General features: G+C 40.8%; 1 protein-coding gene across 1 annotated transcript in view; it reads right to left on the reverse strand.

Moving 5' to 3' along the window:
- LOC142658658 (Krueppel-like factor 5) overlaps positions 1 to 25,842 on the reverse strand; it is an 88,934-nt gene extending 63,092 nt beyond the window's left edge. Inside the window, exon 1 of the mRNA XM_075834250.1 lies at positions 25,693 to 25,842. Within this exon, the coding sequence (XP_075690365.1) occupies positions 25,693 to 25,842 (150 nt within the window). The remainder of the gene's footprint in view (positions 1 to 25,692) is intronic.
- Positions 25,843 to 26,466: the final 624 nt, after the last annotated feature.

Consider the following 26,466-nt stretch of genomic DNA (forward strand, 5'->3'; position numbering starts at 1 on the left):
TAATGGCACCATTTTGGGGTGCATATTTTTTGATTAATTTTTAATAACTTTTTTGGGGGGCAATAGAAGAAGCCCTGAAATTCCACCATTGTTCTATGCGTTTTAAATTCACGCCGTTCACTGTGCGGCATAAATAATATGTTACCTTTATTCTATGGGTCGGTACGATTATGACGATACCACATATTTAGAGGTTATTTATGTTTTACGATTTTTGCACAATAAAAACACTTTTGAACTAAAATGATTTGGTTTTTGCATCGACTCTTTCCAAGAGCCGTCATTTTTTTATTTTTCCGTCAATGTAGTGATATGAGGGCTTGTTTGTTTTGGGGTACATGGGACTTATTGAGTAACTTTTATTATGACTTATTTGGGGGGCAATGGAAAAAAAGAGCAATTTCGCCATTGTTTTTTGCGTTTTTTTTTTTTTTACGATGTTCAACTTGTGGTTTAAATTACTTATTACATTTATTGTTTGGGTCATTATGGTCGCAGCGATGCATATATGTGTACTTTTATTTTTTACACTTTTACTAAATAAAATCAATTTTTATGGAAAAAAAATGGTTTTATTTCTTTTTTTACTGTCATTTTAATTTCACATTTATTACTTATTTTATTAGTCCCACTAGTGGACTCTACTATACAATCTTTAGATAGCTGCTATAATGCTTTGGTATACTTAGTATACCAGAGCATTATTGCCTGTCAGTGTAAATCTGACAGGCAATCTATTAGGACGTGTCTCTGGCGCGTCCTAATAGGGATATGCCCAGGGCAGACCTGGGGGCTTTTATCAGGCACCTGGCTGCCATGACCCCTCATCGGAGGCCCACAATTGCATTTGCGGGCCACCGATGGGTGACAGAGGGAGATCTCTCCCTCTGTAAACAAGTTAAATGCCACGGTCGCTATTGACCGCAGCGTTTAACGGGTTAAACGGTCACGATCAAAGTAATCTTCGATCGCTACCGTTGGAGCAGGAGCCCTGCTGTCATTAGACAGACGAGCCCCGCCTCCAGGGGACACCCGTGCAATACTTAGACTGGGCCGCCGTGAAAAGGCAACGGCCTAGCCTAAGGCCCCTCAGTGACCGCTGTGAAAAGGCGTATTGGTGGTCACTAAGGGGTCAATAATATCTTCCCCTCGCCAATTTTTTGTTACAACCTCTATTCCTGTGAATTTCATAACCCTAGGATTTTTTCCATGTGCTTTCAAAAATTGTGCGGATAAAAAATATGTTTAGTACCCCTTTCCTTATATTGCGGCAATGCTCCCGCATCCTAGTTTTTAATTTGCGGCCTGTTCGGCCAACATATTGTAAGCCACACGGACAGGTGATAAAGTAGATTACATTCTGTGTGTCACATGTAATATGTTCTTTGATTTTATACTCTTTTGTCTCAAAGTGAATACTGTGAATATCCTTATGCTGTGTGATTAAACCTGTTTCTTTGCATGCCTTATATTTCCTACAGTTGTAAAAACCCTTAGTGATGGTATTACTGGTACATTTTTCCTTGATGTATCTATTGGTCAAGATATCCTTTAAATTTGGTGCCTTTCGGAAAACAGTTTTTGGTCTTTCTGGTAACAATATCCCTATAACAGTGTCATTGCGTACTTTATACCAGTTTTTTCAATAATTCTATTTATGGAATATGATTCTTTAGGATATGGAGTGATAAATAATGGAATTACTTCAGCACTACTTGTTGTTTTTAGGTATTATAGTTTTATTTTCTAATTCTAGAAATGCTCTTTCTACTATGTTCTGCTCGCTCTGAACAATTGTGTTGGAGCCTTTTTAGATGTCCCTTGGGTATATTCTCTATCCAAGGGCGATTGTGGCAACTACTGAATTCTATAAAACTTTTCAAATCAGTGGGTTTAAAGTAATTATTAGTCTTAATAGCCCAATTATCTTTAAACAGTTCCAAATCTAAAAACTTTATAAACTTACTAAATGTGTCAACCTCATGAGTAAATTTTAAACTATATTAATTTGGACTAATGTATTCTATAAACCTGTATAGCAATAGATTCTCCACAAAAGGATTTTTATGGCTATATAGTTGCTCCTTCAGTCCTCCATATACAAATTAGCAAAACTGGGGGAAAATTTCGCCCCCATTGCAGTATCAGCCCCGTGTTTATAAAAAAACAACTTTATTGAACCAGAAATAGTTCCGTTGTAGACAAAAGCGAATACAATCTATAATTAAACACTTATAGTTATTATTCATCAATTTGGTTTTTTTCTAGGCAATTTCTCACTACATTGTTTCCACCTGCATGAGGTATACACATGTACAAAGATGATGCATCACAAGTACATAGTAGTACATTATTATTGGGCAGTGTAATACTTTTCATTATTTCAATAAGGTGCTGGGAATCCCTTAAATAGGATGTAATTTTTTACATGTGGCTGTAAATGAACATCAACATATTCTGACAATCAGCTGGTCAATGACGGTATTGCAGACACGATGGCGCAACCAGGGGCAGCATTTAGACTCTTGTGTATTTTTGGCAAATAGTAAATTACTGGAATTCTTGGATTTCTTATGTTTAGATATTTATACTCCTCACGTATAATTCCTTTTTCCTTATGTAACAATACAACTAGTTCCTTTATATATTTTTCTGTTGGATTATTGCTTCGTTTTCATATATTATTTCATCTGTTAGCTGTCTATACATTTCTTTATTATAATAATTAAGATCCAAAATGACTATCCTCCTCCCTTATCTGCAGGTTTAATGTTTCATAGCCACATGTTCTTTTCTTGTCAGATTATCATTCCCAGTTGTTTTTTTGTTGTGTTTTATTTCAAATTGATGAATCACTACCCCTCTAAATGGCTCTATACAGTTGTTATTGTTCAATTGTGGAACAAAGTCAGATTTTTTTTTCCAATGATGTGTATTTTCTTTCTTTCCCTTAGTTTCTGTATAAGGTGTTGCATGGAAATACTTTTTCAAGTTTGTATTTCTCACAAATTTGTTTATGTCTACATACATTTGGAAGTTATTCATTTTTGATTCGGGGGCATATTTCAATCCTTTATTCAGTATTTTTATATGGTCCTCTGTTAATTCTTTAGAACTTAGATTAAAGATACCCTGTGTATTTATGTCCCTTTCATTTTCTTTTGTTCCATCACGTGTTCCTCTGTATTCTTCTCCCCTCCCTTTCTTTCTAGCACTCTATGGCAATCCCCTATTCTCTGGTGGGGAAAATTCTGGGGATTCATACTAGGGCCCTCCTCCCTTTTCTCAAGTACTGAAAATCTATTTTTCATTGGTATTTGTTCCATTCTAAAAGGTCCATATCGCTCTATATAAGGACCATTATATGTAGGAGTCTTGTTGTACCTCCGATAAGTAGGGAAATATATGTTGCTCTTATACCAATTGTGATTCTGGTATCTGTTCGCTTGCCACCGGGGTCGCTGATGTAAGAAACCCTTTTGGTGATTTTATGTTCAGGTGTATACGGAGAATAAGGCCCCATGCACACGACCGTAAAAATACTCCGTAATTGCGGACCGTAATATGGTCCGCAATTACGTACCCATTCAGTTCTATTGGCCGCGGCACCTTTCCGTATCGCTACAGATAGGTGTCCATGCCATAGAAGTGTACCGCAAAAGATAGGACATGTCCTATCTTTTGTTTTTTACGGGCCGTGCTCCCATACTTAGTATGGGAGAACGGGCCGAGAATGCGGGCTACTGCCCGCGGCCGTTGGAGGCCGGCTGTGCCCGCAATCGTGGGCCGTGATTACGGGCACGGCCGTGTGCATGAGGCCTAAGATTGAAATGTTTCAACAAATCTATTGGGGTTTAGTATATTGGATTACCATACCCATTATGGTTAACATGTTGATATCTGTAGCCATTGTTATGTTTCTGTTTATCTCCATCATTCATCTGGTTTAGGATAATCTCCTTGTGTGAATAGTGATGCTCAACTTCCCTGTACCAGCATGTTCTCTTTCTTTCTCTGCCATTTATAAACATTTTTGTTCACATAAAACTTTTTGGCATATATTCAACAATTCTGTATAGTCATCCAAACCTTTAAAAGGTTCCAATTTGTTCTTATATTCCTCTATACTCTCACCTATCTTTTGTCATTTTCTTCTTCTTATATCTATAATGAAGTTCACGGCATTGAAAGCCCATTGATTTAGAAACTCCTCCCAAGCCATCAAATTATGGACATCTTTCTCATCTGTGTTCAGTGGCAACTGCCATCTCAAACCATATGAGATTAACCTCTCTTTCAAATAATTTTCCAGAGAGGCAACATCCCACAAAGTGTAGATTTAAAATTAGCTTCCAAATCATCAGATTCGGGGCCCATTTTTTATCTGGGCTTGAAAATTATTAGCGAATTCAGGGATGGTATGTGAATGAAATTCAAATATGTCCATTTTTTTCCCCCGAAGTTATTTTACACAACAATTTATATATACTGTCAATATGGAAAAATTCCTGTTGTATACAATTTCTATTAAGATATATATAAATACACACACACACACACACACACACACACACACACTAAAATGCACGGCAAAGGTTATTTCTCTAGCTAGCATACACAGAAGAGCACAATGAAAAACAAAGCAGAGGTAATTTTGTCTAGCTAGCATACACAGAGTGCAAAAACCATTAGGACTTTTCTGCCAAAATATAATGTACTGACATATGCTTTGCACTAATCTGTATTCAGTGGAGCACCCAATTGCAGTGAATAAAGTCTAGCAATCCGATCAGAAATATATATAAAAATTATATGCAATGGGGCTACACACTGTATAGTCCGGATAAGAATTCAACACACTAACTCCAAGTGTGTTCTGATACTTCATCTACCACATCTAACCTCCTAGATATTGGGGATGGTGAGGAACTTTTCCTGGAGTCAGTGTGTTGAATTTTTATCTAGACTATACAGTGTATAGCCCCATTGCATATAATTTTTATATAAGTACACTACCGTTCAAAAGTTTGGGGTCACCCAGACAATTTTGTGTTTTCCATGAAAACTCACACTTATATTTATCAAATGAGTTGCAAAATGACTAGAAAATATAGTCAAGACATTGACAAGGTTAGAAATAATGATTTTTATTTGAAATAATAATTTTCTCCTCCCACAAGTTGGATTGGCTTGATGGGCACTTCTTGCGTACCATACGGTCAAGCTGCTCCCACAACAGCTCTATGGGGTTGAGATCTGGTGACTGCGCTGGCCACTCCATTACAGATAGAATACCAGCTGCCTGCTTCTTCCCTAAATAGTTCTTGCATAATTTGGAGGTGTGCTTTGGGTCATTGTCCTGTTGTAGGATTAAATTGGCTCCAATCAAGCGCTGTCCACAGGGTATGGCATGGCGTTGCAAAATGGAGTGATAGCTTTCCTTATGCAAAATGTCTTTTACCTTGTACAAATCTCCCACTTTACCAGCACCAAAGCAACCCCAGACCATCACATTACTTCCACCATGCTTGACAGATGGCGTCAGGCACTCTTCCAGCATATTTTCAGTTGTTCTGTGTCTCACAAATGTTCTTCTGTGTGATCCAAACACCTCAAACTTCGATTCGTCTGTCCATAACACTTTTTTCCAATCTTCCTCTGTCCAATGTCTGTGTGCTTTTGCCCATATTGAGCTTTTCGTTTTATTAGCCAGTCTCAGATATGGCCTTTCTTTGCCACTCTGCCCTGAAGGCCAGCATCCCGGAGTCGCCTCTTCACTGTAGACATTGACACTGGCGTTTTGCGGGTGCTATTTAATGAAGCTGCCAGTTGAGGACCTGTGAGGTATCTATTTCTCAAACTAGAGACTCTAATGTACTTGTCTTGTTGCTCAGTTGTGCAGCGGGGCCTCCCACTTCTCTTTCTACTCTGGTTAGAGCCTGTTTGTGCTGTCCTCTGAAGGGAGTAGTACACACCGTTGTAGGAAAATCTTCAGTTTCTTGGCAATTTCTCACATGGAATAGCCTTCATTTCTAAGAACAAGAATAGACTGTCGAGTTTCACATGAAAGCTCTCTTTTTCTAGCCATTTTGAGAGTTTAATCGAACCCACAAATGTAATGCTCCAGATTCTCAACTAGCTCAAAGGAAGGTCAGTTTTATAGCTCCTCTAAACAGCAAAACTGTTTACAGCGGTGCTAACATAATTGCACAAGGGTTTTCAAGTGTTTTCTAATCATCCATTAGCCTTGTAACACAGTTATCAAACACAATGTACCATTAGAACACTGGAGTGATGGTTGCTGGAAATGGGGCTCTATACACCTATTTAGATATTGCATTAAAAACCAGACGTTTGCAGCTAGAATAGTCATTTAGCACATTAACAATGTATAGAGTGTATTTCTGATTAATTTAATGTTATCTTTATTGAAAAAAACTGTGCTTTTCTTTAAAAAATAAGGACATTTCTAAGTGACCCTAAACTTTTGAATGGTAGTGTACATAAATGTGAATGACAAATCTGATCGCAGCAAACAGTACACGAAAATATCACTGCAACTTATGCGATTGTACTTGAAAATTAAAGTGCTTTCACCATGGTTTTTTTTACCCCAGTTTCTGCCATGTGGTCTTGGGGTTGCTTTCTGCCAATCCACAGCCCACTTCATACAACTTCTCACCACCACAGACATGATGGCAAGAAGGAAAAAGTAAATAGGCATACCCCTTTAAAGTGGGTTGTCCCACAATAGCAACTTGTCACCTATACACAGGAATAGTATTTTATGAATGGGCGTCCTACCAACGGGATCCTCACCAATCACGAGAACAGTGGGTCCTGAGTACTGTGTGGCTCAGTGGCGGTCACACATGCTTGATGCCACTCAATTCATCCATTCATTCTATTTGGTACTGAATCTGATAGAGGAGAGCCAAGCAAGTGCGACCGGGCCCCAAAGCCTGGGGCTTTTGGTATTATTACAGGGAAATTGATAAAGCTATAAAGAATCTTAGGCAAAATAATAATTTTAATTAACGCAATCCGATCAGACAGGGAGAAATGGAATCTCCTCCAGTTCCTCAACCTCATCCGTGCCCATAATAGGATAGGGGAGAGGTTAAGATCAACAAAATCTTCGACCCTATCGGAAATAATAATTCCCAGATATTTAACCCCTTCGGGACAAAGTCATTTTTTGATTTTTCATTTTCATTTTTCAAGAGCCATAACTTCCAAGTGCCAAAACTTTTTTATTTTTCCTTCAATGGAGTGGTGTGAGAGCTTTTTTTTTGCGGGAGGAGTTGTAGTTTTTATTAGTACCATTTATAGCTCTATATAATTTACTGTGAAACTGAAAACAAATTCTTTGCGGGCTGAAGTTGGAAAAAACTGCAAATCCTCAAAAGTTTTTTGGGTTTCAATTTTACATCTTTCACCATGTGGCAAAAACAACAACTTATCTTTATTCTGTGGCTCAATACGATGACTGTGATACCAAATTTATATTGGTTTTTTTAAATATATTTTACTGCTTTATTGATAAAAAAACTTTTGGTTAAAAAAAAAGTGTCCCGTTGGGTACAAGGACCCATTGGGCCGTACCGCCTTGACGGTATGGCAGCTGGCCAACAAGATGCAGGTCACAGTCTATAGTTCGTATAGTGTACCTGTGGCAGCTTGCACAGTAGCGAGACAGGCTCGGCTGGGACTAGACAGCAGACAGATGTCAGGCGTGGTGTAGCAGGACAGGCATGGTATATAGCACAGCGTGACTTCAGCTCAGCACGGCACTTAACCAGGATAGCATGGGATACAGGATACAGGTACAGGAATGGGGAACACTGGAAACTGGGAAACACTAGGAGATAATTTGCTTAGACAAACTTTAGGTATGACAACATCGCTCAGGCATGGGAGGAAGGGGCTGACCCTTCTTATAGTCCAGGGTACTCATGGGCTAATTTTGACATTAACTGCAGGTGCGTGCGCTGGCCCTTTAAGAGGGGGCACGAGCAAGCGCGCGCAACCTACGGGACCCGGCGAGGTAAGCAGAAATGCGTGCTGGCGTTTCCTGAGGAGACTGGGGCCAGCGCTCGCAGAAACATGGCTGCAGCCATCAGGAGGTGAGTGAGCCTGACGGCCCACGGCCATGGACATGACAGTATCCCCCCTCTTACACCCCCTCCTCTTGGGGCCAGAGTGAGGGAGAAACTTCTTCAGAAGGGTAGGAGCATTGAGGTTCTCCTCTGGCTCCCAGGACCTCTCTTTTGGACTAAAACCCCTCCAATCCACAAAATAAAAACAATTTTCCTCTTATTTTCTTAGTGTCCAAGATCTCCTTAACCTCGAAGGTGTCTGAAGGACCGCTGGAGGCAACCGAAGGGCTAGGAGTCTTGGTATAGCAGTTCAGAACTACCGGCTTCAGGAGAGAGACATGGAAGGAGTTGGGAAGCTTGAGGGTAGGAGGCAGCTGAAGCTTGTAGGCGACAGGGTTGATCTGCTGTAGGATATTGAAGGGTCCAAGGAACATGGGAGCAAATTTGTATAATGGCACCCTCAGTCTTATATTCCTGGAGGACAGCCAGATCCTTGTGCCAGGGAGCATCGGGCACAGGCAGCAGCTGAAGCAGACCAGCAGGTCTAGAGTGAGCAACCTTGTTAGCTGCACACACTGCGCAGGAAGAAACAAAGTCCATGATGTCTTTGCTCAGCGTGGGCCACCAGAAATGATGAGCAATCAGGTCTCGGGTCTTACAGGTTCCCACGTGACCTGCCAGTCTAGAGGAGTGTCCCTAGCAGAGGATTCTCCCTCTGTCAGCCAGGCGCACAAAGGTCCTCCCCGGAGGGATGTCCCTAACTTGCAAGGGGTTGACAGAGACAATGCAAGACGAATCAATAATATTCTGTGGAATCTCCATGGTGTCCTCTGTCTCGAATGACCTGGACAAGGCATCGGCCCTCACATTCTTGTCGGCCTGGCGATAATGGAGCTCAAACTGGAACCTGGTAAAGAACAGCGACCACCTGGCCTGACAAAGTTTCAGCCGTTGGGCTGTCTGGAGATAGGTGAGATTCTTGTAGTCCGTAAAAATCAGGATGGGATGAGCTGCGCCCTCTAGTAGATGTCTCCACTCCTCCAGGGCCAATTTGATGGCCAGTAACTCCCGATCCCCAATCGAGTAGTTGCGTTCTGCGGAAGAGAAGAGCTTAGAGAAATATCCACATACCATTGACTTGCCCTTGGAACCTCTCTGGAACAGGAGTTTACCAGCACTGACAGAGGAGGCATCCACCTCCAACGAGAACTGTCGAGAAACATCTGGATGATGGAGGATAGAGGCTGACGTGAAGGCACTCTTCAGGCTATTGAATGCAGATCTGCCTCAGGAGTCCACACCTTGGTGTGCATGCCCTTCTTGGTGAGGTTAGAGATAGGAGATGTCAGTGAGGAGAAGTTTGGAATGAACTGTTTGTAAAAATTGGCGAATCCCAGAAAGCACTGTATGGCCCTCAAATCTTGAGGGTGTGGCCATTCCAGGATTGACTTTACCTTTTCAGGATCCATCTTGAGACCTCAATTCGAGACGATGTAGCCCAGGAAGGGTAGCACATCTCTCTCAAACACGCACTTCTCCAACTTGGCATACAGGCGATTCTCCCTTAACTGCAGCAAAACTTGACGGACATGTCTCTGATGAGTTATAAGATCTGGAGAAATAAATCAAGACGTCATCAAGATAGACCACAACACAAACATAGAGGAGGTCACGGAAGATGTCATTAACGAACTCCTGGAAGACTGGGATCATTACACAGGCCGAAGGGCATTACTAGATATTCAACGGTTGAGACACTCGGGACCCCACTGGAGAACCTCTCCAGAGTTCCAGTCCAGGACTGGGGCATGTAGTCGGAGCCAAGGCAGGCCCAGCAGCACGGGGTTAATGGACAAGACAAAGAATGAGAGAAGCTCGGAATGGAGAGCTCCTACTTGGAGCCTCAGCGGCTTGGTCCCAGCTACAACTGGGTCTGCCAGAGGTAGTCCATTTACAGATGCAACCATCAACGGCCTCTCCAGAGGGGTAGTGGGTAATCAGAAAAGATCCACCAGGTCTCTACGATTTAAATTAGCCGCAGAACCAGAGTCTAGATAGTCAGAGACCCGATGCATCTTTTCGCCGGACATAATGGTCACGGGAATGGACAATTTAGATGAAAGTCCTTCTTTATCCAAAGTTGTCTCTCTTACAAACCCTAGGCTTCGGGGCTTTTGGGGATACAGACGCACAAGATGGCCTTCCGAGGCCGCAATATAGACAGAGTCCAGAGGTGCGTCTGCGTTGTCTCTGCTGGGTAGATAGCTTAAACTGGTTCATCCTTACAGACTCCTTAGGAGGATCGGCAGCTTGCAGCTCCTGCCGACGTGCGGTAATGTTCAAGGCCTTGAGGAGTTGGTCCTGTCGAGACCGGAGGTCTAGCATATCCGTCCGCATCTCTTGTAACGTCATCTTGGTCTTGGATCGACCAGCGGGGTCCATGGCCTTAGCGTACTGTCACATTGGGTACGTGGACCCACTGGGCCGTACCGCCTTGACGGCATGGCAGCTGGCCATCAGGATGCAGGTCACAGTCTATAGTTCGATTAGTGTACCTGTGGCAGCTTGCACAGTAGCGAGACAGGCTCGGTTGGACTAGACAGCAGGTAAGCAGACGTCAAGCGTGGTGTAGCAGTACAGGCGTGGCATATAACACAGCACAACTTCAGCTCAGCACGGCACAACCAGGATAGCACGGGATACAGGTACAGGAACGGGGAACACTGGTAATTGGGAAACACTAGAAGACCATTTGCTTAGACAAACTTTGGGTACGACAACAATGCTCAGGCATGGGAGGAAGGGGCTGAGCCCTTCTTATAGTCCAGGGTACTAATGGGCTAATTTTGACATTAACTTCAGGTGCGCGCACTGGCCCTTTAAGAGCAGGCACGAGCGTGCGCGCGCACTCTACGGGATCCGGCCGAGGTAAGTGGAAGTGAGCGCTGGCGTCTCCTGAAGAGGAGTCTGGGGCCAGTGCTCGCAGACCCATGGCTGCGGCCGTAAGGAGGTGAGTGAGCCTCACGGCCTGCGGCCATGGACATGACAAAATGTTTTGTGTCGCCACAATCTGAGAGCCATAACTTTTTTATTATTTCACCGATTGATTGATGTGAGGGCATATTTTTTGCGGGACTAGCTGTAGTTTTTATAGGTACCCTTTTTTGGTATGTAGAGCTTTTTGATCACTTCTTATTACATTTTGTTTGAGAGCTAAGCTGACCATAAAACAGCGATTTTGTCGTTTTCCATTTTTTTTACGGCATTCACCGTGCGCATTAAATAATGTTATATTGTAATAGTTCAGACTTTTACGGATGCAGCGATACAAAATTTGTTTACTTTTTTTATTTTTTACATTACTTTAGGGGGAAAATGGGAAAAGGGGGGTTTTTTGAACTTTTAATATACTGTATATATATTTTTTTCACTACTAAAAACTTTTTTCTTTTTTTTTTTTACACACTTTATTAGCCCCCCTTGAGGACTTGAACCAATGATCATTAGATTGCTGGTTCAATATATTGCAGTATATTGTCATTTTTACAGGAATCTGTTAAGCCCTGTCACAGGAAGGGCTTAGCAGAGGCAGAGTGAAGGCAGTCCTCGGGGCCTTCATTAGGCCCCTGGGCTGCCATAACAACCGTCGTCATCCCCCGATCTCACTGCGGGTGGGCGATTGGGCTGTCGTAGGGTGCCGCCCTCCTCTTTTCAACACTTTAGATGCTGCAGTCGCGATTGACCGCAGCATTTGAGGGGTTAAAACAGCCAGAAATAGCGCGATCACTGCTCCTGGCTGTTAGTTCTGTGTGTCTGCTGTAAAATACAGCCAAAACCTGCAGCATATGGAGCGTGCTCAGCTCGTGAGCGCGCTCCAAACATCACCCCTCACACACGGACATAATGGCATGTCTGGGTGCGCGAATGGGCTAAAGGCATTAGAGTGGGTAATACCTCCATCACCACTGCCAACCTCATTAATTGTATTATCTAGCGAGAGCAGATAGGACATACCCCAGTTTATTGTCAAACCAGAAAAAACACCAAACGTGTTTATTATCTCCATAATGATTTGGTAAGAGGTTGGGAAGTTATCCAGAAAAAGCATAATATCGTCCACATACAAAGATATTTTATTCTTGCTACCACCCGGACCAAATCCAGTTATTCTATTGTCATCGCGGACAGCAATAGCCAGAGGCTCAATAAAAATAACAAAAAGTAGCGGCGATAAAGGACGCCCCTGTCACATCCCCCACTCCACAAAAAAATTATCCATGGTGTGATTATTCACCGGAACTTAAGTTCCAACCATAGGAATGACCAATTCATGCAGTCAAAAGCCATTCTGGCATCTAAGGCTATAAGGGTTTTTCTCTTTTTATCCAGCAGGTCAATCTGGGAGGCAGTAAAAGCTTTCCTTAGATTATACATAGTCGTGCCCTGCAGCATAAATTCCATTTGATTCACCACCTCAATTTGTCTTATGAATCTCTCAAGTCTTATAGCAAGAATTTTAGCCAAAATTTTATAATCAACATTTAATAGGGAGATAGGCCTATAAGACTCAACTACTGACGGATCCTTCTCCTGTTTCAAAATTAAACTAATGATAGCCTCATTTTGAGAATTAGGTAAAATTCCCCGTATCTGTGAATCATCAAAGGCCTGTAACATACATAGAAGCAGAGTCTCTTAGTACCTTTGGTAGATCTCTAAGGGAATGCCATCAGTTTGAAAGCTTTTTGATCCGGCAACAACTGGAATGCAAGTTTAATTTCATCCAAAGTCAAAGGGGCATCAAGTACATCCCTAGCTTCTCTAGTATTTTTGTTAGGGTTAGGTGTTCTAGATATAATCGTGCAACTTCAGTATCTACACCTCCCTTGTTGCTATACAAAAGTGCAAAATAGTTTTTAAAAATGTCTCTAATGAATTTTTGATCCCTAACAAACCTATCATTGTACTGCAGGATAATATCAATACATGATTTCTTATTTTTATTGTCTATAATTCTGGAAAGTAGACTATTAGGAAATATATATTTTCTACTAGAGCGGATATAACGTAGGGCTTGTTTTTCTAATAGTCTCCTATATTTAGTTGTCGCATTTTCCTATGCAATATTAGAAGCATCACTAGGGCTGTCAAGCCATGCCTTTTCCAACTCTAGCGCTGATTCTTTTAACTGGCTTTTCTCCTTATTCTTGAGCTTTTTGTAGGTACTCATTTCTTTTATCACTAACCCCCTCAGAAAAAATTTGATTGCATCCCATACACAAAGACTACTCATACTGTTTACATTAATCTGAAGAAAAGATTTCAATTCGGCCTCTATGAGATCATACTTGCTGCGTAGGCTCCATAAATCAACATTTATTCTATATATTGGAATTTTGTTCTCTTCTGATGTTAGATGGACTGATAAGGGGGAGTGGTCAGAAATTCCTCTAGCTTCATATTTGATCTTATACGATATAGATCTAAATAAATCATTACCCAAAGCCATATAGATTCTGGATAACGTACCGTGTGACTTGGAGTAGCATGAAAAGGCCACTTTATCAGGGAATATCATTCCTCATAAATCAACCCAGCCCAAATCCTCCATTAGTCTAGCTAGATTAGACATTCCGGTTGACACCGTGAGCATTTTCCTTTTTTGACTGAAACGGTCCCACTCAGGGTTTATCACCTGATTAAAATCTCCTAAAACCAGTAGTGGTAGATTAACGCTGTTTTTTTATAAAAATCAAATAATTTTAACAGGACTTTGGGTGAATAGGGTGGAGGAATATAAACTTTAGCTAACACAAGTCTATAACCATTAAGTATAATATCTAAGAATATATATCTACTTGCCGCGTCAATAGAATTGGCCATTATTTTATTATCAATTGCATTATGAATTAGTATACGGACTCCCCTGGAGTAACTTGGAAAGAAAGAGTGATATCCCCTATTGATCCATGCCGTTTCGAATTGGTATGTATTATCCGCCTGGAGATGTCTCTCTAGCAAGCAGTATACCGATGGACCAAAATTTCTAAGTAAATTGAATATTGCAATACGTTTTAAACCATTCTGAATACCTCTAACATTCCAAGATATACATTTTCAATCTTTAGCCATATTTCAAGGTAGCCCAAAAAACAAACAGCAAACAACCTCTCTCTTGTCCCTCGCTTCATAACCTGCCACGAATCCCAGCTTGCCCAGAACCCTCCCTGACAAGCCCCCCCCCCCTACCCCTACCTTCCGACCCCATCATGCCACCTCCTGAGTTGAATCACAAGTCTGGAAATTCCTCCTTCAACAAATACCCCAATGATTAATAAAAAGGACCCTTAGAGTCCTGCCAATCCGATGCTGATATAGCTGATGCGAAGAATGTTTTTATTATTGTAGATGACTCAAAGTTTTGTCGAGAACAACAATGCATACTTCAAATTAGCTTTTTGTAAACGGAGTTTACATCTTTACATTTTCGCTTTCTCTCTCTGTTTCGTAGGAAAACTCGGCAAAACAACCGGATTTGAATGACATTATGGACACCAGGTGTAGAAGTCCTATTATCAGCCAGTAGTAGGTCTCTATCCGAAGAGAGTGAAATTCTAGCCAAAACCGGTCTAGGACTCTGTGTGCCCCATCTAGAGCAAATATATTTGACAGTTTTCCTTCTCCCATATAATCTGAGAGCCATTTTGTTACAAATTTGCAATCATTCTATTCCGCTCCTTCAGAGAATCCAATAAGCCTAATGTTATTCCTACGTGACCTATCTTCAAAATCCGTAAAAAAAAAATTCAAGTTGTCTTTTAATTTTTGTTGTATTCTCGACCTTCTGCTTAAAACTTTGGCCTTAATGATATTACGGAGTCCGCTTTGGATTAATGTCAATCATTTTTTCATGTGTTGTAATTTATTAATTCTATGGACAGCCTATTAATTATTGATTCTATTGATTGTTTATTAATTTCTTCGATGATGTATTAATTATTTATTTTATTTGATACGGTGTTTCTTGAGGTCTATACTAACCTAATTTTAAATTTTCATATATTACTTCCATTTTTTGCATGTACTATCCACATTGAGATTTATCTATACACTGATATTTCCAGAGCTATCCGATGTTGAGGTTATACATATTCCTCATATTTTATCATTTTATTAGTTTTATTCCGTCACTTCTTACAAATATATACAGCACACACCGTTGCAAGTATGTATATTGGCTTTATTTATGATATAATTAGCAGATATGCTCCAGCTGGTTGCTGGCTCATATTGCCCTTGTGTGTAACTTCCCCCTTGCGCTCTTTGCGCTTCACCATGCGTTCCAACACATTTTCCCTTCTCTTCCGGCATACATTTGTTTATGGTTGCCATGACAACGCGCTAGTATGCGCGGTATTAATGATCTCGTACAGTTCTTTTTGACACTGCAACATCTCACTATCCCCCTGACAACTTCATACTACTTATTCCTTCCACATACCACAAATAAAATTCCTTTATGTACAACATACTGTTTGCTTTGAGTGCAGCATTTCCCTGCTGCCCTGTGACTGAACGGAACCCCTTGTTCGTCTAGTTACTGTAACAAATGTGGCCTTTATGTCATTTTATGCCATTCATTATCTTTAGCAACCCATTTGTGACTTTTATTCACCTCATTTATACTGTTTACTGTTTTTATTTTTTTTGACATTTCTGAACTTTGACCTGCAGGTTTTGGCGGTTTTTGGCCAGGAGGCTGGTCTGAACTGGTCCAATGAACTGACTTTTCACTTGTACTTTTGTGTATATATATGTGTGTTTTTTTACTACTCTCATGATATGCCTGATGAAGATGCCGGTCCGGTATCGAAACGTGTAGCAATTATCGTCATTAAACCAATTATAATAAGCAGCGCCGTGTATCCCGTTTTTTCTTCCTGTATTTCTGCTTAAAACTTTGTCATTTTTTATTTCATTTTTTTTTTCAGGACTTTATAAGGTTTAATTTGCAGAACATACTTTTTAGGCACCACTTCAGTTTTGAAGTGGCTTTGAGTGGTCTATATAATAGAAACCCCTCATAAGTCCACCCATTTTAATAACTGCACCCTCAATGTATTCAAAACAGCATTTGGGAAGTATGTTAACTCTTTAGGTGTTTCACAGAAATTAAAGCAAAATGGAGATAAAATTCACAAATTTAGTTTTTTCTGGCAAATTATCAATTTAATCCATTTATTTCCGTAACACAGCAAGTGTTATCAGAAAAACGCAACTTAATATTTATTATACAGATTCAGCAGTTTTCAAAAATATCCCACATGTGGCCCTCACGTGCTACTGGACTCAAACACAGGACCCACAAATGAAGAAGCACCTAGTAGATTTTTTGGGGTCTCCTTTTTATTAGGATGTTTTCCAGGCACCATTTCATGTTTGAAAAGGCCTTGAGGTGCCAAAACATTAGATACGCCCCAAAAGACACCCCATTTTGGAAACTACACCCCTCAAGGAATATATCTAGGGGTGCAGTGAGCATTCTGGCCCCACAGGTTTTTCAAAGAATTTATTAGAATTGGGCTGTGAAAATTTAAAAAAAAATTATTTTCAATAATATGTAGTTTTAGCTCAAAATTTTTCATTTCTACAAGGATTTCAGGAGAAAGAGCACCCCAAAGATTGTTAGGCAAATTCTCATGCGCATGGCAATACCCTATATGTGGTCATAAATGGCAGTTTGCATACACGGCAGCACTCAGGAGAAAGAACGCCTTTTTGATTTTGGAGCGCAGATTTTGTTGGAATGGTTTTCTGATGCCATATCGAATTTGCAAAACCCCTGATGTACCAGTACAGTGGAAAAACCCAAAAACTCACCCCATTTAGAAAACCACACTCCTTTACGGAATTTGTCTAGGGTGTAGTGATCATTTAGATCCCACAGGTTTTTCAGCAAAATTATTAGGATTGGACTGTAAAAATGGAAAAAAAAAATGTTTGCCAATAATATGTAGTTTTAGCTAAAATTTGTCATTTTCACAAGGACTATAGGAGAAAAAGCACCCCAATGTTTGTTGAACATTTTCTCCTGAGAACAGCAGTTACCCATGTGTAGTCACAAACTGCTGTTTGGGCACACAGCTTTTGCAGCGCAAATTTTGCTGAATTGGTTTCTTGGTTTCTGGGGGCCATGTCGCATTTGCAGAGCCCCCGTATAGGTTTTGCAGAAATTAGTACACGATGGATATTGCAGATTGAAAATTTCAATTCTTCACAGATATGCTAATTCAATGCCAAATATGTTGTGCTCAGCCATACAGCCCCCCTCCCTTGTATAAAGCGCTACACAGCCCCCTCCCTTGTATATAGTGCCACACAGCCCCCTGTAGATTCTGCCACACACAGACCCCTGTATATTGCGCCACACACATACCCCTGTAGATAGCGCCACACAGCCCCCCCTTGTAAATAGTGCCATAGAGCCCCTCTAGTAGATAGTGCCACACAGCCCCCCTTGGTAGTTCTACACAGCCCCCTTGTACCTAGTGCCACACAGCCCCTCTTGTATTATAATGCCATACAGCCCTCCCCTTGTATATAGTGCCACACAGCCCCCCTTTGTATATAGTGACACACAGCCCCCTCCCTTGTAGATAGCACCACACAGCCCCCTGTAGATTGCACCACACACCGCCCCTGTAGATAGTGCCACACACAGACCCCTGTAGATTGCGCCACGCAGCCCTACCACCTTGTAAAGTGCCATGAAGCCCCCTTGTATATAGTACCACCCTGCTCCCCCCTTGTATATAGTGCCACCCTTGTAAATAGTGGCATAACGGCTGCTAGCGGTGCCACCCGAAATGGGGGGGGGGCATTTTGGCAGACGGCACGGGCCCCCTCATGCTGCGTGCACAGTAGCGGCCGCTACGGCTCCTACATCGGTAGTTACACCATTGACAGGACGCCAAAATATCATAGTCCGCTGTATTTACAGGGTCTACCTGTGGGGCCTTGAAAATTATGATGTGGGGTTTTAGGTGAAGAACTGCTGGACATATAATTTAGTCTGGGCCGTCGTTTTACATCATTGTGTTTACGTTGACGAGCTGTGTGAGTGCTTGATTTTCATGGGACAAGCTGTAATTTGTATTAGTATCATTTTGGGGTACATGGGGTACATCAGATTTAATTAAAAAAATTTCGAGGTGAGGAGACCAAAAAACAGAAATTTTCTCACCTTGCTTTATACATTTTTTACGCCATTCACCGTTCAGTATAAACATATGTATTTAATTCTGCTGTTCGATACGATTAAGGCAATACCAAATTTATATAGGTTTTATATGTTTTACTACTTTATACAATGAAAACACTTTTCTAAATAAAATAATCTTTTAGTGTCAGCATATTCTGAGAGTCATACCTTTTTTATTTTTCTGTCGACGGAGCAAAGTAGGGGCTTGTTTTTTGTGTGACAAACTATAGTTTTCATTAGTACCATTTTGGGGTACTTGCGACTTCTTGATCACTCTTTATTCAATTTTTTGTAAACAAGGTAATTAAAAAAGGAAATTCTGCCATTGTTTCTTATTTTTTTATTTTTACGGTGTTCAACGTGTGGGAGAAATAATATGATATTTTTATCGTTCAGGCCGATACAAACGCAGCGATACCTATTATGTATAGTTCTTTCATTTTTTTTTCTAATTAGAAAGCACTTGATCAGGGAAACAGGGCTACTCTTGTTTTTATTACATAAAACTTTTATTTATATTTCTAAAACACTTTTTTTTTTTTTACACATACTTGGGGATTTGAAGGCCTAACCTTCTGATCCCCGGTACAATACAGTGCAGTGCAGTGTAACTGTCAATTTTCAACTGACAGTCAGTCTGTACATGGCCGACCAGAAAGCTATTACTAGGCTTCCTGCTTGCAATAGTAAACATCGGCACGACAGGGCGATGGGGTACAGAGGGAGCTCCCTCCCTCTGTGTCAATAACTTAAATGCCGCTGTCGCTATTGACAGTATCATTTAACGGGTTAACCGATGGCGATCAGAGATAACTGTGATCGCAGCCTTTGCACTGGGATGTTGGCTGTATATTACAGCTGAAGATTAAGCGAGCACAGGTACAGTGTTACTGTACGCCTTGCGCGAAGGCACCGCAAAAAAAAAACTATAGTAACGCCCAAATGCGGGAAGGGGTTAAAGGGGTTGTCCGCAGGATAATCAGTATATGATCAGTGGGGGTCAGCTGTTCCAGCTACCTCCAGGCACTTGATGTTCTGCAGTGGCCAGTGTCAGAAGCAGATGGCTCCGTACACTGTATACAGTGAAGGAAATAAGTATTTGATCCCTTGCTGATTTTGTAAGTTTGCCCACTGTCAAAGACATGAACAGTCTAGAATTTTTAGGCTAGGTTAATTTTACCGGTGAGAGATAGATTATATTAAAAAAAAATCAGAAAATCACATTGTCAAAATTATATATATTTATCAGCATATATTTATGACGCCTGTAATCTTCAGCTGCTCTTCATTGACTTCAATGAAGAACGGCTCAAATTACGTTGCAAAGAAGTGTCCTGCACTTCTTTGCCGAGGCAGTAAATTTACGCGTCGTAGTTTGACAGCTGTCAAACGACGACGCATAAATTACAGGTCGTCTGCACAGTACGTCGGCAAACCCATTCAAATGAATGGGCAGATGTTTGCCGACATATTGTAGCACTATTTTCAGACGTAAAACTAGGCATAATACGCCTCGTTTACGTTTGAAAATAGGTCGTGTGAACCCAGCCTGTCAAACGACGACGCATAAATTGACTGCCTCGGCAAAGAAGTGCAGGACACTTCTTTGCAACGTAATTTGAGCCGTTCTTCATTGAAGTCAATGAAGAGCAGCTCAAGATTACAGGCGTCAAAGACGCCTCGCATAATACGAGGAGCAGCATTTACGTCTGAAACGACGCAGCTGTTTTCTCCTGAAAACAGTCTGTCTTTTCAGACGTAAAAGCCTCTCATCGTGTGCACATACCCTTAAAAGGGACTGTGCTGCAAAACCACATACAGCAAATGGACAAGAGTGGCGGAGATGATACTCGACTCCTAATGTAGCCATCTATATAAAGCCTTTAAATGGGTTGTCTCATGAAAATATCCATGTGCTCTATTAAATTATATGGAAGTCATAGAGGGGGTCCCTGTAAGAGCAACTCATGCTCTAGAAGTCTAGAGCTGTCTATGTTTTACATTAAGATAATGTACGTAGTATGCTTCGTTCATATCTACGTCAGGGTTCTGTTCTGACGTGCCATCGGCGCTTTCCATCAGAACGGAACCCTGAATGAAACAAACGGAAAACATATGTTTCCGTTTGCATCACCATTCATGGTATGTGCACACGGTAGCAGACTTTTATGTCTGAAATGACAGACTGTTTTCAGGAGAAAACAGCTGCCTCGTTTCAGACGTAAATGCTCCTCCTCGCATTGAGGGTATGTTCACACGGCCTATTTACGGACGTAATTCGGGCGTTTTTGCCCCGAATTACGTCTGAAAATAGCGCCTCAATAGCGCTGACAAACATCTGTCCATTGAAAGCAATGGGCAGACGTTTGTCTGTTCACACGAGGCGTATATTTACGCGCCGCTGTCAAATGACGGCGCGTAAATAGACGCCCGCGTAGAAGAAGTGACCTGTCACTTCTTTGGCCGTAATTGGAGCCGCTATTCATTGACTCCAATGAATAGCAGCGCTAATTACGGCCGTAATTGACGCGGCGTTCAAGCGCCTGCACATGCCGGTACGGCTGAAATTACGGGGATGTTTTCAGGCTGAAACATCCCCGTAATTTCAGCCGTTACGGACCCCCGCCGTGTGCACATACCCTGAGGGTATGTGCACACGGCGGGGGTCCGTAACGGCTGAAATTACGGGGATGTTTCAGCCTGAAAACATCCCCGTAATTTCAGCCGTACCGGCATGTGCAGGCGCTTGAACGCCGCGTCAATTACGGCCGTAATTAGCGCTGCTATTCATTGGTGACAGGTCACTTCTTCTACGCGGGCGTCTATTTACGCGCCGTCATTTGACAGCGGCGCGTAAATATACGCCTCGTGTGAACAGACAAACGTCTGCCCATTGCTTTCAATGGACAGATGTTTGTCAGCGCTATTGAGGTGCTATTTTCAGACGTAATTCGGGGCAAAAACGCCGGAATTACGTCCGTAAATAGGCCGTGTGAACATACCCTGAGGCTTCTCTGACAGCCGTAAATTTTGAGCTGTGCTTCATTGAGTTCAATGAAGAACGGCTCAAATTACGTCTGAAAGAAGTGTCCTGCACTTCTATTGACGAGGCTGTATTTTTACGCGTCGTCGTTTGCACAGTACGTCGGCAATCCCATTCAAATGAATGGGCAGATGTTTGCCGACGTATTGCAGCCCTATTTTCAGACGTAAAACGAGGCATAATACGCCTCGTTTACATCTGAAAATAGGTCGTGTGAACCCAGCCTCACTTCTCTTGTACTGATTTTGAACTAAAAATATTTTCTACCCTATTAACCTCGGTAGTGAACGTAAAAATTCTGCTGCTTTCTTGTTGTAATCTGTATGTCATTTATCTGCACTGCTCAGATAAGAGTCCAGCGGAATTCTGTCTGGGCTTTGGGACATCATATAATTAAAGGGGTTTTCTGTTTTAGACACCCCCTATCCATTTGCTTTATTAGGACATATGTAGATAACTTTTTAAAAGCAGCACAATATAAATAAAGCAAAGTATATGTAAGGAATTTCAACTCTTTAAATATGCAGATATATTTAACAAAAATTGAGTTTTGCTTTGGAATATGTGAATCGGTTTTAAGTATGAATTAATGATTTACCAATTATATAGAAAAGTGTGAAATAAGAAATGCTGTTCTGTTCACTAGATCTAGAGAAAGGTAAAACCAAAACCTGCCAGTTTGAAATTATGTTAAAACCGACCCACAACCCTTCTGCGTTCCCACGTAGTGTAAACGCTGCAGAATTTCTGCAACGGAATTCTGTGCGGAAATTCTGCAGCATTTAGGGCATGTTCAGACGTGGCGTATTTCTGCAGACACTGACCGCATCAATGCCGCACATAATCTGCATTGCAGACTCCGTTGCGCCTTTACCTAAAATGTGAAGTAAAATGCTGCGGATTAGTCGTTGCGGATTCAGGTGAAGAGTACATCCTGCTCTCTTTTAAAACATTCCATCTCAGTCTGGCTATAGACCTCGAAACACATAGGTCCAGCCAGAATGATGAAATATCCTGTTCGCAAAAGCAATCCGCAACGCAACACACAACATCTGCGGATTCCATTGCGTAATTTTGCAACTCCATTGAAGTCAATGGAGAAATTCCGCCACAAGTACGCATCAAGTCCGCAACAGCCAGTGTATGCTGCACAGCCTATGGTCCACATCGGACATGTCCGCAACGTCTGCACGATGATAACTAAAAAGGTGTGGAAACCAATGGACAGACTGTCTGCTGCGGATTTCCAGTGCGGACTGTCCGCAGCGGAATTCCACAACAATTCCGCCACGTCTGAATGTGCCCTAACAGTGGCAGCAAAGTGGATGAGATTTAGAAAATCTCATGCCCACGCTGCGGGAAAAAAACACAGTGTAAACAGGCTGCAATCACAGGCTGCAGCGTAACATGGCCTGCAATGTTAGGAGGTCGGACTACACGCAGAGAAGAGGGAAGGGGTAAGTATGGACATTTTTTTTTCTCTCGGTGCTGCGGTGCCGCGGATATTCCGGCCGAAATGTAGTGCGGGTTCCATGTCAGATACACTGCACAGTTTTTATGCAGCGTATCCAACCCGTGGGGCCAATTTTACACACTCTAATTGATGGATTTTTTTTTCCACCAAAGTGGAAGTAAGAATAAAAAGGCACTGTACCTTTTTATACTTTTTTTTTTTCTATACTCACAGTTTTCCACACCAGCATTCTCTAGAACAGTTTCTTTAGAAAAAAAAATGCAGTTAAACTACATTTCTCCACACTTTGTTTCATGCCACTACCAGTACATGTCAACATAGCCTTGATCCAAATATGACATCAAAAATAAACCCTGGATCAATTACACTTAGCAAAGCAAACAAATGCCTTGTTCATACAATGGAATTTTGGTGGTTTTTGCGTTTCTTTTTTTTGTCAGCTAAAAACAGAATTGCCTCCAAAAACAAGATACATAAGGGCTCATGCATGTTGTACGGATCCATGATACGTCATCCATAAACTGCTTTGGGACCGTACAGAGGCACACGGAGGTTTAAGATTGTGGAATGTTCTATTGAATGCCATATTATAGAGGCGAATACCCTGATAATAAAGCATGCAATGAAAAAAAAATTATTTCATGGATTCTCATGAATTTAGAGGCATACGTCAGAGGTCTATGTTAGGAATTACTTTCGACTTATGCCTCCAAGATATAGATGTGAATAGAGACTTTGCTCTGTAATATGGCCGTATACATTAGCCCTAAGGCTGTATCCACATGCTGCCATGACTGAAGTAGCCAGATTCTACATCGTAGTAAATGGCATTCTAAAAAATTCTGTGTTTGCAGTGTGATTTTTAAAAACCTAAAAATGCCCTATTGGTCTTGGTTTTTCAACATTTTTGCCCTGGTTTTCCTCATTGACTTCTCTCTAGCACTGCAAATTACATGTAAAAACCATGAGCAGAGTTTTTAAGTGCAGAAGCATGAAACAATGCTTGAAAATTGTGACTATGAACTGCCACATCAATTCATGTTTTTCCCGCCCTGTTGTTGGTCGTACAAACAGCGTAAAATCCCCTATGTGTACAGGCAGCCTAAAAGTCTGTCATGGTCCCGATACATGTTAATACACAGTTATTAGGTCACCCCTGCATTTTTCCTCCTAAAAATCTTCCCTGGTCTTTCTTGGTAAAAACAAGCTACTCATTCCCTTAATGAATAAGGTTTTTAAATAATAATATTACAATAATATTGCAAAAAGTTGAACGGGACAGTGTGTAATTTTGAAGACCTTTCCTAGACATCCCTTCGGGCCATTACTGGTTCACACATGTACGTTTTCAGAACTATTTCAATTTCTTCCATTCTATTACCTAAGCACCATTTCATAGGCACGTAGTCACGCTTTTTATATTTGAACGTGTTTTTAAAAATTGTCTTCATGTTTCTACACGGACACGTAACTGCAATAATTCTTATCTTCAATAAGGAATGAGGTAAAATTGTGATATTACAATAGGAATAGGTTTAATGATTAACTGGCCACTCCTGTGTGCGTGCCCTCTTGCACACCTGGGACTGCAAACGGTCTAAAAGACAGGAGTGTCTCAAACGTAGGTACTATGTACTTGAAGTATGTGTTGCCACTATGCGGATCACACAGATACAATATATAGTGTAATTATATAGTTATTTGCTGCGTGTTTTCAGTATATATGTTTGTGTATGTGTAGGCTAACCCATATCTTCTACATTTGTACAACGTGTGTTTTTTTATACTTTTATATTTATTTTTCTTTCTTCCTTCACATTATCATTTTCCTAGCATTCTTAAGAAACCCATAGTCAGAAGACATATTTTCAGTGATAGAACACAATATATTCCACCTGTATATTTTTGTTACGGGTGTTAAAAATATGGCTAGGGTAAATCCCATTATATTTTTACCCCAGAAAAAAATCTTTGGTGACAAATACTGTAACTATTCCCCTGAATTAATTGTCCTAATTAGTTAAAATAATTGAATAGCTTTTCATGTATATATCACCAAAAAGTATATACTGTTAAATGAGCATGAAGAATCTTGTTGAACAGGTAGTACTATCTTGTAGAGATGCTGCTTTTGTCTCCACTCCCTGATAAAAATGCATTATCTTGTCCTCAGGCATTTATTGTATAAAAGGAATCTGTACATTGTGATTCCTGCCTTAGGCACATGGATTAGGCACCATGTGTAATACAATGAGTGCATGTCAATGAAAATGATTTATCATATAAAATAATTCCTCTATATACCACTCCCTTTTATAATGCCAAATTTGCCATAAAGTACACCGTATTTCTCTATACAAAATACTTCTAAATATACACCTTCTCTTATAAAAGCGTAAACTCCTGTAAATATTTTTCAGACAATTTAGTTATCATGGATCGCTCTCTGTTTAAACATTGTTTCATAGAAATGGCTTTCCGACATGTCCAACAAACTTTTCGGAATACTGTGCATACGTGTATATCTCTTACATGTACTCAAATGAGAAAATACATACATTATAATCACAACCACATGGATATTTTAGGGATTCCGTGTAAATTGCTAGAAATATACACATTAAAATGTGGACAGTTGACATTTTTTGATATATTTTATTAGAAATCATTAAATAAAAGTGAAACTAAATCAAAATAGAGAGAAAGCGATAAAGGAAAAAGATAGCGGTCAGAGGGATTTCAGCAGCAAGTAAAAAAAGAAGTCTAATAGTAAAGAAGAAATAGTTCAGCAGTTCTATGTTTCACTTCCTCTCACCTCACTGAGCTCAGGTTGGGTTTCTAGCATCCTTATAGCAGGTTTGGTATCCTCGAAAACAGCATTGTCTTCCACACCTTCACCAGACAGATTCACTGGTTTTAGCTGGGAATACACAGCACTTTCGCTAGATCTAGTTTGCAGGGTCATATTTGGACCCTATATATTGAGATATAATATAAAGATTTTGAGAATGGGTGGATTTGCCTTAGTTAGATCCTTGGGTGGAAATTAAAGGATTAAGGTGTTGTGTAAGGTTTCTTTCCTCTACCTGGAAAGGGAGGAGTTGACGAGGGGCTGGATAATGATTTAGTGACAGGTAGTCTTAGCCAATTGAGGGGGGAATTTAGCAAACTATGGCCAATGAGTGTGAAGTATAGTTCAGGTATTTATATTACTGTTAAGTATACCTGGCTGTCGGAGTGCAGGGGCTACAGTGATTTAAGTCAGTTGCACCAGATGAATCTATACAATACAGGAGATGATTTCTAGAGCGTAGCCTTGACCTTTCGCACATTACTCACAGGATTCACTACTGCAATTCAAACTGCTCTGCAGATCAGAGCTTATGTTAAAGTCTTACGTCCTTTAGGCTATGTTCACATATGCAGACAGAAATATATGTCAAAAATAAAGGCTTAGAGACTGTATGTTGTGCATGTTCTTGTGAATTGGTTTCTCAATTCAACTTACAAATAAGCAATGAAAAGCTACTTAAAACACATGAAAAGTTATGTAGTACAAGAATAATGTTCTCAAGGTTTCAGAAATTTA

Source organism: Rhinoderma darwinii, chromosome 8 (assembly GCF_050947455.1).
Source record: "Rhinoderma darwinii isolate aRhiDar2 chromosome 8, aRhiDar2.hap1, whole genome shotgun sequence".
NCBI classification, from domain to species: Eukaryota; Metazoa; Chordata; class Amphibia; order Anura; family Rhinodermatidae; genus Rhinoderma; species Rhinoderma darwinii.